Source organism: Prionailurus viverrinus, chromosome X (assembly GCF_022837055.1).
Source record: "Prionailurus viverrinus isolate Anna chromosome X, UM_Priviv_1.0, whole genome shotgun sequence".
Classification (NCBI taxonomy): Eukaryota; Metazoa; Chordata; class Mammalia; order Carnivora; family Felidae; genus Prionailurus; species Prionailurus viverrinus.
In genome coordinates this window covers 90,246,693-90,264,756 of record NC_062579.1, presented here as the reverse complement: position 1 = coordinate 90,264,756, position 18,064 = coordinate 90,246,693, and the positions used below count along the sequence as shown (strand labels likewise).

Sequence of the window (18,064 nt, the reverse complement as noted above, 5' to 3'; positions counted from 1 at the left end):
ATCTCCCTAGTTCACTATGTTCCAGTGAAACTGGGCCTTTCAGTTCCCAGAGCTTCTGGGCCTTTGCCTATGCATGTCCTTCTCCCTAGAGTGTTCTTCCTTGAGCTTTTCAAACAGCTGGCCCCTTTTTGTATTTCAGGTCTCATTTTAAAAGGGATAAGCCTATCTAAAGTAAGGGATCTCCCACAAATCCTTATTCTCTGTCTTAGCACCTTCGGTTCCTTCCTAGAACTTACAATTACCAGTTAATTTACTTGTTTATTTCACTAGACTAAAAGCTTCATGAGAGCAGAGACTATGTTTCTTTTGTATCTCCACCACTGTATGTCTAGTACCTAGTACAGTGCCAGACCGAGAGAAGGTGTTTGGTAAATACAGGATGGATGGATGGATGGATGGATGGATGGATGGATGGACGGACGGACGGACAGACGACTCCAAGTCTAGCTCTCTAACCCAGATCACTCTCCAGAGCAAAGATCCATATATCCAACTGCCAGTCCTAACAGCTCTAACTGGATGGCCTAAAACAAAACAGAACTCATGAGCTTTTACCCCAAATGTAGTTTTTTCTCTATGTTTCACATCACCCACCCTACTCCACCATCCAATCGGTGAGCTGATGACCAAATCCTATCAATTCAATTTCCTTCCCATGTTTTATGTCTGCCTCTGACTCTCCATCTCTACTGTCACTGCCTTATTTTAGGTCCTCATCTCTTTCCTAGCTTATTGTAGTAAGTCTTCTTCCCACCTTTATTTAGTACTGCCACCAATCTACCGTCCACACTACTTTTGAGAGAGTTTTTCCCCATTGGCACCGATCTGCTCTTAACACAAATCTTTTTGTGTTGGTTCCATGCTTCCCGATGCCCAAAAGAGGAAGTCTAGTCCCTAGGATGAGTACATAACCATCTGGTCCCCATTTACCTCTTCAGTCTCCTCTCTTGCTCAGTCCATACTAAGTTCTATCGCTACTGCTGCGGGGAAACTTCCGCCAAATTAGAACATTTCTCCTCCAGCCAGCCCTCGGTTCCCTATATAGACTTCTTTTATTCTAATGGTATTCATTCGTGTGTGTGTGTGTGTGTGTGTGTGTGTGTGTGTGTGTTTCCCTCTACTGGACAATAAGCCCTTAGACTTAGTATCCAAGTATCCAAGTATCCTGACACTTAGTATCCAAGCCCTGACAAAGTATCCAACACCAGTAAGTACCTATCCAGTAACTGTTTGGTCAATGAAATATTTCTGAATCTCTTCCCCTTAGTTTCTTTCTTTTCTTTTTTTTCTCCCCTTAGTTCCTTATAATGCGCTTCTGTTGAACTCAATTCTCCGGATACTTCTTTATTCAAAAATTATATTAAGGAGTGGCAATTAAAAAACAACCTTCAAATCCACCTAAGTTCTCCATCAACTAAACGCAATAAGCTTCCATACAAAGAATGATGGCAAAAAAAAAAGTGTTCCATGCTTAGCTGTTCCACTACACAAATCAACTAATTGAATTTCTTGGTCTTGTTGGAGTTTTACACACCAGAGTGGAAGCCTAGGCTGTGCCTTTCCATAATTTTAACTCCATCCTGGTTTATGATGCTTTTGATTATGTTTACAAGCTACCAAAAACAGACAAGAAATCAATGTTTTGCTAACTCTTTCCGTCGTATTTATTCCTAAAAGCCTGGTCTGAGGTTTTTGTTGAGATGAGGTAAGCAGCCTGATAACGTAAAGCCCGCAGACACAATTAGCACGGAAAGGCAGAATTCATTCATCTGAACGCCTACCGTTTGCAGGACATCATGCGAGACCCTGGGGCTATAAAACTTGGTCTCTGCTTTCCGCGTGCTTGGACATAAGTGCACTGAGAACTTCTAGATCCTCAGCGTCTCAAGAATAGTTTCAAAAGAAGCAAACCGGAAGAAACACTGGCAAAGTTGGTAATTTGAAAATAATGCTTTTCAAAGGGGCCTGCTGAAAATGGGAAGGAATGACAAGGTGAAATAAAACGCAAAAAGCATGGGGGCGCCTGGGCGGCTTAGTCGGTTAAGCATCTGATCTTGATTTTGGGCTCAGCTCATGGTCTCGCAGTTTTGAAATGGAGCCCCGCGCCGGGATCCGTGCCCAGTGTGGAGCCTGCTTAAGATTCTCTCTCCCTCTCTCTCTCTTTCTCTCTCTCCCTCTGCGCTTCCCCCACACGTGCATGGGCACACACGGTTTCTCTCTCTCTCAAAAAAAATAAATAGGGGTACCTGGGTGGCTCAGTTGGCTAAGCATCCATCTTCGGCTCAGGTCACGACCTCGCGGTTTGTGGGTTCAGGTTCGAGCCCCGCGCAGGCTCTTTGCTGACAGCTCGGAGCCTGGAGCCTGCTTCGGATTCTGTGTCTCCCTCTCTCCCTTCCCCTCCCCTGCTCGCACTGTGGCTCTCTCTCAGAAATAAGTAAACATTAAAAAAAGTTTTTAAATAAATTAATTAAAATTTAAATTAAAACAAAAAAGCAAAAAGCACGTTCAGATTTTAAGGGGTTTTGGGTGGGTCCTCTTTGTGTATTTCGCTATTCTGTACTTCATAGCTTCATTATCTGAGGCTTGTAGATGTCACTGCAACGATCACCGTTGCCCTGTTTCTTTCATGTGGCAGATGGAGCCCGCCAGCAGCTATAAAGCTTTTCTCCTTACCTTACTGATGAAAGCTCGCAGTGAGGCAAAAACATGTTTCAGTGACACTTCAGACTGTCCATTCTTAAGAAACGCCAGGTGGATATCAAATACTTTTTTCATTAATGGGTTGTGGCCATCATTATTTAAAAGCTGACTCTGCAAAACAACAACAACGAAAATACATCTTGCAGAAATAGTTTATGCTGCCCGTCCCCCAATGAGAGAGCCAACTTTACTTACACCCGTTTATCAAGCCACTGCTTGAACGTTGCAGCAAAAGAAAAAGCTTAATACAACTTAGAGACATTTGTGCTGTCTTTCAAGTTGGAAATCCTAAAATACCACACAAACTGCGTTTACACTTAATTCCGCCATTTCAAACAGATGAAAAAAAATGATTTTTCCAACGTTTATTTATTTTTGGGACAGAGAGAGACAGAGCATGAACGGGGGAGGGGCAGAGAGAGAGGGAGACACAGAATCGGAAACAGGCTCCAGGCTCTGAGCCATCAGCCCAGAGCCTGACGCGGGGCTCGAACTCCCGGACCTCGAGATCGTGACCTGGCTGAAGTCGGACGCTTAACCGACTGCGCCACCCAGGCGCCCCAAAAAAAAAAAATGATTTTTCCAATGTAGCACCGCACATACAGAACTCGTACGGGAAGAATATTTTCTGTGAACCTGTTAATATTTTGTTTTCAAAGATTTTATTCTTTTTAAGTCATCTCTACACCCGACGTGGGGCTTGAACCCACAACCTCGAGGTCAAGAGTTGCGTGCTCCACAGAATGAAATAGCCAGGCGCCCCCTCTTAACCTATGAATATTACGCAATATTAACCATACTGCTTCTCAATGAAGAAATCAGTAAATTAAAAATGGACACAAGGCAACCAGGCTTTGTATTTCTTCGGGGAAGACTAAATAATGTAAGAATTACGGACAATATCATTTCTATTTTAAAAGTCTATTATCTAATTTACTTTTAAAAGTATGTTTAAGTAGAAGATGTATTTGGCTACCGGGGACAAACCTCAGGAAGAGAGATCATAAAGGGCACGACAACTGAACAGACTATGTAAAATGTTTACTCCTCGCAAACAGAGGCAGAAAAGAAACAACAAACTGTAGAGCAGTAGCTACGGGTTTGTGAACCTTTTTTTCTTTTTTTTTTTTTTAAAGCATTGGCTGACTTCTCTAGGCCGACCATCCCTGAAGAAACGAATTAGGGAGTTACAATTTGACCCAAAGTAACAACAAAAAACACAAAATAATATACCAAATGGTGACAGAGCTAACTGATGGTGACATCAGGAGCCAGAATCCCTGAATTAATAAGACTTTTCTGGTTCTTTCCTTAGTGCACTACTTTGAGGCAGGGTGTAGTGGTTAGAAGCATGGATTCTTGTGAGGACTGGCCTGGATCTGAATCCTGAGTCTGTCACGGATCAGCTAGGCGACATCACTTTCCCCGTGAGCCCCAGTTTCCTCATTTTAAAAGGGGAATAATGGGGCGCCTGGGTGGCTCAGTCGGTTGAGCGTCCGACTTCGGCTCAGGTCATGATCTCGCGGTCTGTGAGTTCAAGCCCCGCGTCCGGCTCTGTGCTGACAGCTCAGAGCCTGGAGCCTGCTTCAGATTCTGTGTCTCCCTCTCTCTGACCCTCCCCCATTCATACTCTGTCTCTCTCTGTCTCAAAAATAAATAAACATTAAAAGGGGAATAATAACTGTCTACATCATAGAGCTATTCTAAGGAGCAAAAGCGGGTTCGTGTTTGTATGTTTGAGTTTACTGGGTTATAGTTTATGCCCCATAAAACTGACCTATCTTACATACATGACTTAATTATTTTTAGGAAATTTACAGGGCTGTTCAACCGTCACGATCCAATTTTAGTGCGTTCTCATCACCTCAAAAAAAACCCCACCCTGGATCTCATTTGCAATCACTCCCCTTTCCCGCCCCCGGCCCCACAATAAAAAAGTAAGTTAATAGTTGTAAAGTGCTTAAGATGGTGCCTGACCTCTGGGCCAAGACATGTTTGTCAAATAAGAAGTATCTGCATTTTATTTTATTTTTTTTTTCCAACGTTTATTTATTCTTGGGACAGAGAGAGACAGAGCATGAACGGGGGAGGGGCAGAGAGAGAGGGAGACACAGAATCGGAAACAGGCTCCAGGCTCCGAGCCATCAGCCCAGAGCCCGACGCGGGGCTCGAACTCCCGGACCGCGAGATCGTGACCTGGCCGAAGTCGGACGCTCAACCGACCGCGCCACCCAGGCGCCCCAAGTATCTGCATTTTAAATCAGAACAAACCTAATCCTTGATAAAGAAATTCTGTAGCCTATGTCTTATTAGTATCTAATTCCATTTTCAAGGATCATAATCATTCCATTTTCAAGGATCATAATCCCTGACCTGAAAAGCCCAGGCCAGGCTTCCATAATCAATCTGGAGGGCTGAAGCAATGCACTGAATTACAGAGAGAAGAGGGGAGAAAAGAATCGGTCTGTGTAACTCAGGGGAAAGCAGGCAAGATTTTTCAATTTTGAGTTCTCCTGCTAAAGTTACATTATGTTACAGTTAGGTCATTTTTACTCTTCAAAGCACTCTCCTAGTTATTATCTCATTTTACTCCCTCCACAACCCTGCAAGATCACTGCTTTTTACCTTCTCCTTTAGTAAAATCCCAGTAACGACGATCTGTATTGAGAGGCAGACATCTGAGAAAAAGCACAAGGCGCCTGGCTAGGGAAGCCAGCCAGCCTGCCTGGACATCACCTAGCCCTGGCAGAGCACCTCACCGTGCTGGGTATTTGGGCAAACCGACTCGATCCCAAGCCGAGCTAAAAATGACTGGACATAGTCTTCATAGAAGCGTGATGGAAAGCGGTTGTGAAACACACAAAAATCAAACAGCAGAATTTAAGCGGCAGAAGGAAGCTGAAGGGCAAATCAGCCCCAACCCCTCCCTCTACGGCCAGGGGAAAGTGAGTCTCTGTGAATTCCCAAGGTCACGCAGGAGCCGGGCAAACAAGGTCTGTCACGCAAGTTTCCAGACTGTTCCTTCGGGGCTTTTTCACTGCACTCTGGTTCCTCTGACTAATTACTTCGCGTACATTGTTTTCTTCGCAGTGACACCAACTGAATTCTAACTTTTCATTTTTACCTTGAAGCACTGGGTGAAAAACGAGACGGTATCTAGTACTGTCAGGGACACTTCGGTAGCAGTGTTGCCTTCAAGAAGGGCCTGATGGAAAATATCCGCTTCGGTGGTCGCAGAACCTAGGATTAAAAAAAGTAAATGAAAACTGCCCAACGCAGAGACGCGCGTGCCAGTTTTGAATGCTTCTTGCTCCCCCCGAAGACTCAGAGAGAGACAAGCGAGAAGGAAAGACGCTCTTGACGCCTGCAGACCTAACGAGTCTTGCTGTATTTATCCCTGAATCAAATACGCTCCTGCTTCGTCAACTCTGCCAATTCTAACTTCGGCTCCGTATCCAGAGCTCTGCAACACCGAATTGCGTGCCCCCTTCTTCGGAGACAAGATTTCAGTGATGAACTGCGGTGATGTAACTAGGAATGACACAGGAAATTATGTGCGCAAAAATGAGAAATAGACAATCAGCTACATCACATACAGCCTCCTACCGTTGTTTCTAAATCAGAAGGAAAACAAAGCATCTGGGCCAACTGAAGGAAGTAGGTCCATAATGTTTTCACAAGCGATGAGAGCACAGCTGAAGGCTGTAAAACTTGCATTTTTTTTTTTAAAGGTCTTGAGTCTATTATTAGCTCAGGTTCCATCTGCTCAGGATATTTGTTTTTATTATTAGTCCTTATTACGAAGCCAGTGTTGCTGGCTTCCTTTTCTGTGACCTCCAGAGGACTGTATGGAAATGAAAGTTTTCTCTTTGACTTTTTATTAATATTTGCTCTTCAGAGGATCACTTCTATTTACAGAACCCTCCGGCTTCCCCAGATGGGGCAACATTTCTCTCCTGGTCGGATTCTCCTCGTCAACATTCCAACACGTGTGAAATATACCTTTGTCAAAATAGTATTTACAGTTCTTTGATTTCTGCAGTCAGCTCAGTATGTGCAATCCCTGAAAAATCACTGAAGGAACGGACATTCTATATACTAAACAGATATTACATATACTATTATATTAAGATGCCATTTTCCACGCTGATGGTGCAAAGCCTGCTTGGAATTCTCCTTCTCTCCCTCTCTCTCTGCCCCTCCCCTGCCCATGCTCTCTCTCTCTCTCTCAAAATAAATAAATAAACTTAAAAAAAATCCTTAAAAAAAAAGATGCCACTATTTGCATTGAAGTTTAACAATAGGAATGAAGGCTATCCAGTGTAAAATAATATGATGAGAACAGCGATTCAGTGGGAAAAAGCTCATTTCTTTAATACTGAACTAATGGTGGTTTTTCACCATTGCCTAAAATCGCTGGAAACCCATGCATATTTTATTAGATATCCAGGTATGATGAAAGGATTGTACATAATCACAGAGGTATGCAAATATATCCACGAATGTAAAGTCATTTCCAGTCGTGCTGGTGATTGAAGCTAGAATTGCTGTAAGGTTAAATCGCATTACATGTGTATTTCAAACGGGTATCCTACCCACGTTTCTACTTACTGTGATTAAGTGTAAATGAACTTTCCAGGCTACTAAGATGCTGAAGCCGGGCCTGCATTACTCCTGATCTGTTTCGAAGGGCTGGCATGGTTTGTGATTTTCGGTCTATCCCAAAGTGCTTTGACAGCCAGGCATCATGCACCCTAAAATAAATTTTAAAGTTAGGAAAGGGAGTACTCTAATAATAGATCTCATTGTTCGATTTTTTTTTTTTAAACTAATAACTGATTAGGTTTCCACATAAACAGTGTACTATGTTCAATATTCTATCAACTATTACTTGGCTTAAATGAGGCATCATCACTGGAAACTGTATGGAGTTTTAATGTGTATTTATTCATTTTTTAAAGATCTTATTTTTAAGTAATTGCTATACCCAACGTGGGGCTCGAACTCACAATCCTGAGATCAAGAGTCACATGCTCTACAGACTGAGCCAGCCAGGTACCCCTTGAAGTGTATTTAAAAGAGCTTTTACTATGAGCATATAATTAAAGCATTTAGAAAAACAGTTTCTTACTTCCCTCCTTCTCAGAAACATCAGAGTCAAGTGGCCAACACTGCAGTAAGATTCTGTCTTTTCCCAAAAGGTGAGGAAGGGCAGAAGTCCGAGAAAACAGTGAGAGGGGATACTCAGAATTGAAACGAGGTGGGGAGAGTTCCTGGGGTTAGGTGTGCGAGAACGAAGGCCAATCTACTCTGTTTCTGGACTGGAGTTCAATCTGGATCAGAAATTTTTACTCTGTAAACATGTCTGTTGATGGATGTGCCAATTTTTGTTTTCCTTCAGTTTTGAGATTCCGTTAAAAAACAACAACAACAACTACAGCTGGGTCATAGGGGAACTAAGAAAGGAGTTTGACTGTCCTCTAGTAAACTGTGAGAATTGACAGAATCTTAGAGGTGAAAGCTCATGGTGGTAGTTACCATGCCAGCTCCAAGTTACCAGGAAAGACAGTGGAAACTGTCACCTGAATTACCTACTATTAGGATGTTCCCGAAAGTTAGCAATAAATTCCATCCAAAGTGCCTCTGTAGTTTTTGGAAGTGCCATGGAATGTGAATTTTTTTTTTTAAAAAAAAGAACTCTGTTTGAGCTTCTTAACTCTACCTCTAAAATACATCTTATTGGAATAAGTAATCTTTTCCTTAGGGTCCCTCAAACATTTTCTAAAGTATTTATCTCATTAAGACTTAGGTAACAAAAAGAAGAAAATAACTAACATAGAATGCACGTCCCAATCACTGTTGGGGATTTCTATTTACCTTAGTAGCTGAAGTCAATATTAACAGGTTGTTGCTCCAAGTACAGACCTTATAGCTGTTCCCACTTCATGATTTCCTGCCTTCTCCTGAATCTAAGCCCGTTCTCACCTCTTCCAGGAAAGACAAGCATCTGTTCTAGGAATTAGAACAGAAACTCTGCGTATCGGGCTAACCACTACCCTTTGGAAAACTTAAAAAATGTATCAGTCCGCATTAGTTTAATTTACACTTTGAGTTGAGATATATTCAATACATCATGGGCACCTTCACGTGAACTCAAAATGAACAATCTAGGTTTTACATGGTATGATCAAGACTGCCCTCTGTTGGAATAGAAGGAAAAAAGTGGAAATTGCAGTGGGAATTACCTTGCTATGTTTCTTTTCCCCATATATCTAAAGTGAAACAAACATACTCTAGAAGGAAAAAAAAAAAAAAATAGCACGTTAGTAAGATACTACCACACTTTACATTTTAAGACATCATAGCTGAAAACCCGGGTGTTACAAAGAGTGGCCCATTTAAACCATATTACAATAATATGTTTTGGTATACAGACATGTACACATAACTACTTGTGGGCTTGTGATACTGTATCTTTCTAGATTTATTTGCTACAACTACATTAGCACCAAAAAGCTCCATGCCTTCACATACAATTCTAACGACATTTAAAAAACCTGTCAATGTAAGTGATGATTCTACATTGTGCTCTGTTAACGTTTCATAGCAAAGATCTCTGGCATAGCCATTAATACCTAAGGAGAAGCTTCTTAAGCCCTAAAAATTGGAGCAAGTGGTATATTTTTATAATGACACTAGAATACTTTCTATTATTTAAAATCTCAAACACATACGTAAGTTGGGAGGACAGCATACTGAACTCGCACATACCCAGCACCCACCAGCTCCAACGGTTATTAACTTATGGCCATTCTTGTTTAACCTCTACTCTGGACGTGTCCCTGCTCTCCCCCCACTCTCCCTACTTCCTGTATTTTTCTGAAAGCAAACCCCCAACATCATATATTTTCATTAGTAAATGTTTCAGTATGGTTTTTTTTTAATGTTTATTTATCTTGAGAGAGAGAGACAGCACGCACGAGCAGGGGAGAGGCAGAGAGAGAGGGAGGGAGAGAGAATCCCAAGCAGGCTCCACGCTGACAGCTTGGGAGCGAGAGCCCAACGCAGGGCTCGACCTCACAAACTGTGAGATCGTGACCCGAGCTGAAATCAAGAGTCGGACGCTTAAGCGACTGAGCCACCCAGGTGCCCCAGTATAGTTTTTTCAAAAACCTTAACTACCATTTTGTTTGCTGACATCTTCTGCAAAATTTTGAAAGCCTTTAATAAACGTGCGTGGATTATCCTCTCTTTGTTTTGAAAGACATGCACATAAAAACATCACTTATGTGCGCTACTTATTTATTTATTTTTAAAGTAAGCTCTACGCCCAGCGTGGGGCTCGAACCCACGACCCTGAGATCCAGAGTCGCATGCTCTACCGACTGGGCCAGCCAGGTGCCCCTGTGTGCTATTTGAAAATTTCTTCTGATTCATTCTAATTTTTCTTTTAGCGTTGAGTAAGGATGTACAAATAGCTCAGCAAACAATCTAGGGCAACTTCCCACCTTGAACTAGGAAGCAAGACTGAATTTTCCCCCAACAGCTTTGGAATGGAAATGCATTATATACGTATATACATATAATAGATATGATACGATATATACACATGTATGTATATATACATATGATATACAACATAACACATACGTATATGAATATATACATGTAATATATATAACATAACATATGTACATACATATATGTATATATACATACACACACGGTTCTGACACTGGTAGAATTACTCAGCTCTACAGAAGAGTACAAATTCCAAATTCCAGTCACTGAAGAAGCTGCTCCCTTAAGCCAGCATCTACTCCAAATGAATGCTTTCGGACAGCTGAGGCCATCTCGAGTCTTCCAGATCACAGAAAGACTGCTGCTGGGCTGAAAGACGGTCTATCTCTTAGCTAATTTCTATGGTGGCGTAAGCATTCCACCACCATGTTTCCTCCTATCTGTGCGAAGAGCCTGTATTGCTAGCTTTGATGTTGCCAAAAGAGTCGCGTATTTCCGACATTATTAGCAATTAAGCTGTTGGGAAACAAAGGTTATTATTTTATCCCCCGAATAAGGAGAAAATTTATGAAAATAAATGAACAGGACTTACTCTAGAAGTATGAGGATGTTTATGAGCTCCTGAGGAGATACTTTATTCCAGTAAGTTAAGAGAGTATCTGAAAATGCAATAAATAAGGTGGTGGATCTTGAAATCAGTACAGCAATGAGTATAGTGCACCCCAAAGTACCAACAACGTAGCTTCAACAACCATCCACCCACGGCCAGCTGTTTCATCTAGAGCCTTCCCTCCCATCTCATTGCCCAATGCACACACTGTATTTGTTTGAAATAATCCCAAATGTATCGCTTCATCTGTAACTCTTCTAACAATTATTTTTATTTGCTTTGTAAATATTCTTCTGTACAGCCGATACTCATCTTCATATCATTCCTGAGACAGAGGAAGGGAAACAGAGCTAGGGTTTTTAATGGGCTTCTTCAGATTTTATGCAACGGGGTGTACTTATGTGTATTTTCTCCAAGGGAAGGTCAAATACCTTTGCCTGCTACTCAGAGGGCTCTGTGAACCAAAAAGTTTGAGAACTTTAAGCTTTGGGAGAGAGATTTTTTTCTTCCTCTTTGTCTTTGCATTATAAACTCTGAAGTCCTGGTAATATGTAAATACACACACACACACACACACACACACACACACACACACACACAGTTTAAAAAAAAAAAACAACAACAGGCTGAAAATGGAGTTCTTATGCTAAGCCCCACATCACCAAACCAAGACAATAACAGTTTGGGCTCTCCCAGGAATGGAGTCTTAAACTGGTCAATTAGGAATCATCTGGTCAGCACTAGTAAGGCAATCTGCCTGATGGAGCCCTAGCATCCCCTAAAAAAAAAAGTGACTTTGCAATAACCAACCCATTTTCTTTCCTTGTGTAAACTTTCTTGTTCCAGCTCCCTTTCGCCTATAAAAGGCTTTCATTTTGTATAGTTCCTCAGGAATTTTATCTGCTAGATTGAATGCTACCTGATTCTAGTCAACTTCTGCTCAAATAAACTCTTAAAAATATGCTGTTTATCTTTTAGCCATATGTCCGCGCACATATATCAAACTGTTTCAGATATAAAACTCCCTACAACCTATCGCATATACTTCTCTTTTGGCCTGCTTTCTTTACTTCCAAAGAGCTACTTAGGGAGATTTAAAAAAAAGGGGGGGAAGGGGGAGGGGGAGGGGGAGGGGAAAGGGAAGAAGAAGAAGAAGAAGAAGAGGAGGAAGAGGAAGAAGAAGGAGGAGGAGGAGGAGGAGGAGGAAGAGGGGGAAGAGGGGGAAGAGGGGGAAGAGGGGGAGGAGGGGGAGGAGGAGACGAAAGGCTGCCGCCACTTAACTCTCCTTTATTTTTTATTGTTATTTTTTTTAGATTTTATTTTTAAGTAATCCCTACACCCAAGGTGGGGCTGGAAACACAACCCCGAGATCAAGAGTGGCAAAGCTCTACCTACCACTGAGCCAGGCAGGTGCCCCTCTCCATTCCTTTTCTAGGCTACTCAGCTATCATAGTGCCCTAGCTCTTCTTCTCAACGTAAAAATCGTATAGGTTGTGGCCAAAGCGGCAAACGACAAAATTGCCAGCCCAGCTACAACCTGGGCAAGATAGGGATGGAAGACTTGGCCCTGTCGGCTATGGGGAGGGGGGTGGAGGAGGGAGGAACGTAGGGATTTTGCCTTTAGTTCCAACTGTTTTTAAGACCATGAGTATTGACGGTTTCCAGTGATTACAAAACACGGATCCTCAAGAATACAAATGCTAAAATAAGGTCAAATTAGATTTGTTTAAAAAAAAAATAATCCCACAGGGACTTCCGGTCTCCCCCGCTTCCTGCGTTTGGTTGCGTCTCGGCTCACAGAAGCGCAGATAACCCAGAAGCCACTGGGTTTCCGGCCTCTCCTCAAAGGGGCAGCGTGGAGGCGCCATCTTCCCGCTCCCGTGCACCAGATTTTCCCACCGAAAGTCTGGTGCCCCCTTTCCACCGGAACACCAGAACTTTCTGTCCGGCCGTGAGCCACCCCTGTGCCAGCCCTGTGCCCCGAGAGAGCGTCGGAGAAGGTCTGTCAAACGGGTGAAGGCCTCATTCGTGCCGCGGCCTAGTTCTAGCCAGCAGCCCCTCCGCCATTTTGTGGGCGGCCGCGAAGGCGCTGTCAAGCCGTTGGCCCGTCTCAACCGTTTCTAAATCCCAAATCGGTGAGACATGATGCAGGGAGGGAACGCGGGGAGAGGAAACAGGGGAGGTGGCAAGAAACCTTCGGGAAAAGAGAAATTACAGCTTAGTGTATGTGATCTGTCGTCTGACGAATTTAAAAAGACCTGGCTAAGGCTCAAAGAGCTCCATGACAAAGAGCTACGCCGTTTACAGGCAAAATTAGCCAGTTTGAGGAAAGAGCGATTGGCTGACAGAAGGTGGTCGGGCTCCATAGCCAAAATTAAAGAGCTGACCGAGCAACAGAAAGTCCTCAACAACACCATTCGTGACTTGCGAGATCAGTTAAACTCGAAAGAATGCGAGCGCTGTTTAATAAACGAGACCTACAGGAACACACTGCAGCATGAGTTTTATGGGATCCAGCAACAAAACCTTCACTTTATTATGGAGCTTACCGCAGAAAGGAATAACTTAAGAGAAGAAAACAAAAGGCTTTCTGCAAAACTGAGAATGACCGAGCGACAGCGTAACGCTTCTCTCAGTAGCGACGACGACGTAATTCCTTGTACTCAAGCGACTCTGCCACTTCCTTCGGACAGGGCGTTTGGTCAAGGAGCTCGGGTGCATCTGCCCATGAGATCGACACAGGAATCAGATACCGACCAGCCGAAATCCGGAGTTCAAAAGGAATCGCAAGAGAGTTTGAAGTTGCAAGAGAGTTCGAAGTTGCAAGAGAGTTCGAAGTTGCAAGAGAGTTCGAAGTTGCAAGAGAGTTCGAAGTTGCAAGAGAGTTCGAAGTTGCAAGAGAGTTCGAAGTTGCAAGAGAGTTCGAAGTTGCAAGAGAGTTCGAAGTTGCAAGAGAGTTCGAAGTTGCAAGAGAGTTCGAAGTTGCAAGAGAGTTCGAAGTTGCAAGAGAGTTCGAAGTTGCAAGAGAGTTCGAAGTATCCGGTCCCGCTTTACAGTCAGGACCTCTTTGAGGTGCCAGAGACCTCTCCTGAGATGATTTCTTCTCAAGGCAGTAAGTCCACCTTAGAGAGCCGTGCCAACCCGAAGTCCCCTGAAAGTGTAATTTTAACACCTACACTCAATATTCAAAAGAGGTATGGATTTCACGAGGGTTCGGACACTCAGGAAGAAAAGTTCGGCCGGCCAAAAAGGAAATACATCTCAACACACAGGACCTTCACAGAGAAGTGCAAAAGTCGGATGGGCTTCTGTTGGGCCCTTTCCAGTCCTTCTGCCTCAGAAAACCCACCTGTTCCATTGGTGTCTGAAACTTCAGAGGAAAATATGCCTACTTATACTAGACGTAGAATCTTTTCCTCTTTTATAGAGACAAAGGAAGATTCCCCTTTAAGTGTACCTGTTGTTGACTCTGGCGGAAAAAGTGGTGGGAAAAGAAGATTAATGGCTAGTGATGTGCAACACGGCACTGGGTTTCCTGTAAGAGACGGCGGGAACCAGACAGCTTCCAATGAACAATCCACTGAACGATTCACTGTGAAGAACAGTAATGAACCTACAGGTGCAGGGTATGGTGCCAACAAGTCTCAAGATGATACCCAAAGCATCAGAATAAAGAGAAAATCCAGGGTACAGTCCCAAAAAAGGGAGAAGTAACTTCCCCTTGTCCTCTCAAGAAAAATGTTTTTCTTTAACAAGAGGACAATTTTCTTGTCACTTCAGACTGTGTAACTGATTACCCCTGACTCTGGTTCCGTTTCCTACCCATGACTCTGATTCCGTTTCTTACCCCTGACTCTGATTCCGTTTCTTACCCCTGACTCTGATTCCATCTCTCAGGAAATAATATGCACAACAACAAGAACAAAACAAGTTGGGCAAATGACTAAGACATCAAAACGGTGAATTATTGCCAGTGAATCAAAATCAAATACAGCCACAAAGAGAGAACGACGTTCATTCTTTAGAAGTGTTCGACCTCCATATAAAAATGTAGAGGTCTACCGTCTTTTTTGTTGAACTTAAGTTGCTACTGTTTATGAATCGAAAGCCAAGAGAGGACCTGAAGAGTGTGGACTTGTGAGAGTTCAACACTTAAATGTACATAGATTGACTAAAATATTTACCAGGCAAGACAACGTAACTAGGATACATCCATTGAGAAAGATCCAGAAGCGGATTTTTTTCAGAACAGGATGAATAGGACTTTACACGTACAAAAGATAAAGAGGAGATACGACACAGACCGTATATGAGTTATGAGGAATGTGCTTTTAAACATCAAAAAGCAAGAGCAGAGGAAAGAAAAACCTAATGAACAAAGACCACAGATTTTCAACAAGCACGGTCAACGTTTACAAGAGAAGCAAGAACTATGAAGTTCTCAAGAAACAAAGCAGTTATGGTCTTACCCATGACTTTAAAAAGGCAGCCAGAAGCTCGTCACTGGCTACCAGAGCGGCGTGTGTGTGCACGTGTGCACACACATACGCCAACCAAAGTGGAGGAGAGAAGAACCAGTCATCAGTACCTCTCCCCCTCCTCCCTTTCTTCCTCCCCCTGCCCCCATCTTACTTTCCCTGGGCTGGGGTGGTATTCAACGACTTTTTTTTTTCTTTTTTTCTTTTTTTTTTTTTTTTTCTGTTGTCGTGGGTTTTTTTTTTTCATGTGTCTTTTGGGCCTTTTTTTTTTTTTTTAAACATTTATTGAGAAAATTCACGTGCCATATAACACGGCCCATTTAAACAGTGCACAAGACAACAGTTTATAGTATTTTCAGAGAGATGTAAAACCCATCCCCCCAGGGTTAGAATATCGTCATTACCCTGAACAGAAGCCCCGCACACAGCCGCAGTCACTATCCGCACATGCCCACTTTCTGCCTTGCGGGACAACAAAAACAGAGAGCTGTGGCTGTAGTTGTTTAACCGATCCATTATCTCTTAGAATGAAATACCGCCAGCATTGAAAATGATCTCCCTTTATTGATTTCTTTACCAAAACAAGGGAAGACATCCTATATAGCCTCAGTATAATCTTTGATTTTTATTCTAAATCATATAGTCTTAGAACTTAAGGATTATAGTTGTTTTGCTATTTGATTAATATATTCTAGTATTTGTTATTAGTATCTAGCTATTTTTAGGATTACTTGTTTACTTACTTACTTAACTATTTTGAGAGAGAGCAGGTAGGGGAGGAGCACAGAGAAGAGGACAGAGGATCCGAAGTGGGCGCTGTGCTGACATCGAGAGCCCTATGCGGGGCTCAAACTCATGAACCGTGAGATCCTAACGTGAACCGGAGTCCGATGCTTAACCGATTGAGCCACCCAGGTGCCCGTGCCCCATATCTAGCTATTTTTATTAATGCTTTATTTATTTATGTTTTGAGCATGAGAGAACGCGAGCAGGGGCGGGGCAGAGAGGGGAACCGAGGCTCTGAAGCAGAGAGCTTCAGCAGAGAGCTGTGCTGACAGCAGAGAGCCCTGTGGGGAGCTCGAATTCACAGACTGTGAGATCGTGACCTGAGTCGAAGCCAGACGCTTAACAGACTGGAGCCATCCAGGTACCCCATATCTAGTTGTTATTTTTTATTTATTTTTTAATGTTCGTTCAGTTTTGAGAGACAGACAGACAGAGTGTGAGTGGGAGAGGGAGAGACAGAATCTGAAGCAGGTTCCAGGCTCTGAGCTGCCGGCACAGAGCCTGATGCGGGGCTCAAACTCACCATCCGTGAGCTCGTGACCTGAGCCGAAGTTGGACGCTTCACCAACTGAGCCACCCAGGCGCCCCTCTAGTTATTTTGTAATGTCTCTCTAGCTAGGTAGCTATCAAATCATTTCATGTTTTTAAGTTATTATAAAATAATAATGTTTATAAGTTATTATAAAAGAAGATTTAAAGTAATATTGACTAAGAATAAAGCAAAAAATAGAAAATAAGTAAGATACAATAATAATCAGAACCCAGGTGCTTTTATGTTCTTCATTCCTGCCTACAGGTTTTTTAGTAAAAATACTGAGAGAAGGAAGAAGGGAAGGAATTGTGTAAATAAATGTGGTATTTTGGAATAAGATAACCTTCTGATTTTATTTCCAGAGGACATGGAGTTTATGAAAATCCTTTGGTTATTCTATCGTATAAAGAACTGGTAATACCAGCAAATAATACAACAGAACACCGAGGGACAACAAAACGGAGGCTGAAAACGAACTCGACACTGTCCAGTGCGACACAGTGGTTCTGTGAAGATAACACCGGCATTCGTTCCCCTTGGAAAACCCCCTCCTGTCTTTTTGTTTGCTTCTGTGTTCCAAATCCTGGGTCAAATAAAAGCTAAAGTATTAAATCTGACTTCCGCTTATTGTGGTTTCCTTCTGTTTACATCGGTCATTTAATGCGTTATAAGTGCTGCCTGAAGAAACACGCTGAGCACGTCTAAAACGATGGTCTCATCTTAGAAATTAAACTTGAAATTGAAAAAAATTAATTCAAAGAATCAAACCCGTATGGCCCAAACGATCCTATGTGAAATTAAAAATACAGCCAACACGTAAAGGTCAGGGTCTCCAAAGATGTGTTTCTACGGTGCGTGTATTCTGCCTACCGATGACGATCAAGTATTTGTTGCACGAACCTGGGAGGGTGGGTGGGTAGGAGAGATCGTGCTTAATCTGCTGGCAACTCACCTTCAGAAATCATTTTTACTATATACAGGTAGCACATTAAGAGGCTTCTGATTTCATACGGATCCAGTCGGTTATACTGGGATATACTGTTCCTTGCAGAGCTCTGTCGGGTCTGTAACACAAAGACAGGACTTTTGTGAAACAATATCCGTACTGGAGTTTCCCACAGCCTTGAACTCAACCATCTGCGGGCTTTTTGGTTTTTGTTTGGAGGGGGTAGGAAGAGCAGAGGGAGGTGGGGAGAGGGAGAGAATCTTAAGCAGATTCTCAGCCTGACGCAGGGCTCGATCTCACGACTGTGAGATCATGGCTCAACCGACTCAGCCACCCAGGCACCCCAACTCAATAACTGCTTGTATCCGCAGTCCTGTTTGGGAAGATTCTACACCTAACCCCCAGGTTGTTTTTTTTTTTTTTTTTTTTTTTTTTATCATACTTAGAAGGTGCATGAGCCGAATCTTTGCTGCTACTGCGTAGAATATTAG

General features: G+C 42.7%; 1 protein-coding gene and 1 non-coding gene across 4 annotated transcripts in view; both read right to left on the bottom strand.

The window, feature by feature from the left end:
* DOCK11 (dedicator of cytokinesis 11) overlaps positions 1-18,064 on the bottom strand; it is a 202,815-nt gene that overhangs the window by 51,399 nt on the left and 133,352 nt on the right. For all 3 annotated transcript variants that reach the window (XM_047843161.1, XM_047843162.1, XM_047843163.1), the window contains 6 exons: positions 17,580-17,691; positions 10,814-10,880; positions 8,946-8,993; positions 7,312-7,454; positions 5,825-5,940; positions 2,674-2,811 (listed from right to left, as the gene is read on the bottom strand). In XM_047843161.1, the coding sequence (XP_047699117.1) occupies positions 2,674-2,811; positions 5,825-5,940; positions 7,312-7,454; positions 8,946-8,993; positions 10,814-10,880; positions 17,580-17,691 (624 nt within the window). The remainder of the gene's footprint in view (positions 1-2,673; positions 2,812-5,824; positions 5,941-7,311; positions 7,455-8,945; positions 8,994-10,813; positions 10,881-17,579; positions 17,692-18,064) is intronic.
* TRNAQ-CUG (transfer RNA glutamine (anticodon CUG)) lies at positions 10,028-10,100 on the bottom strand. The gene has a single exon. It is a non-coding gene; the product is annotated as a tRNA-Gln (tRNA).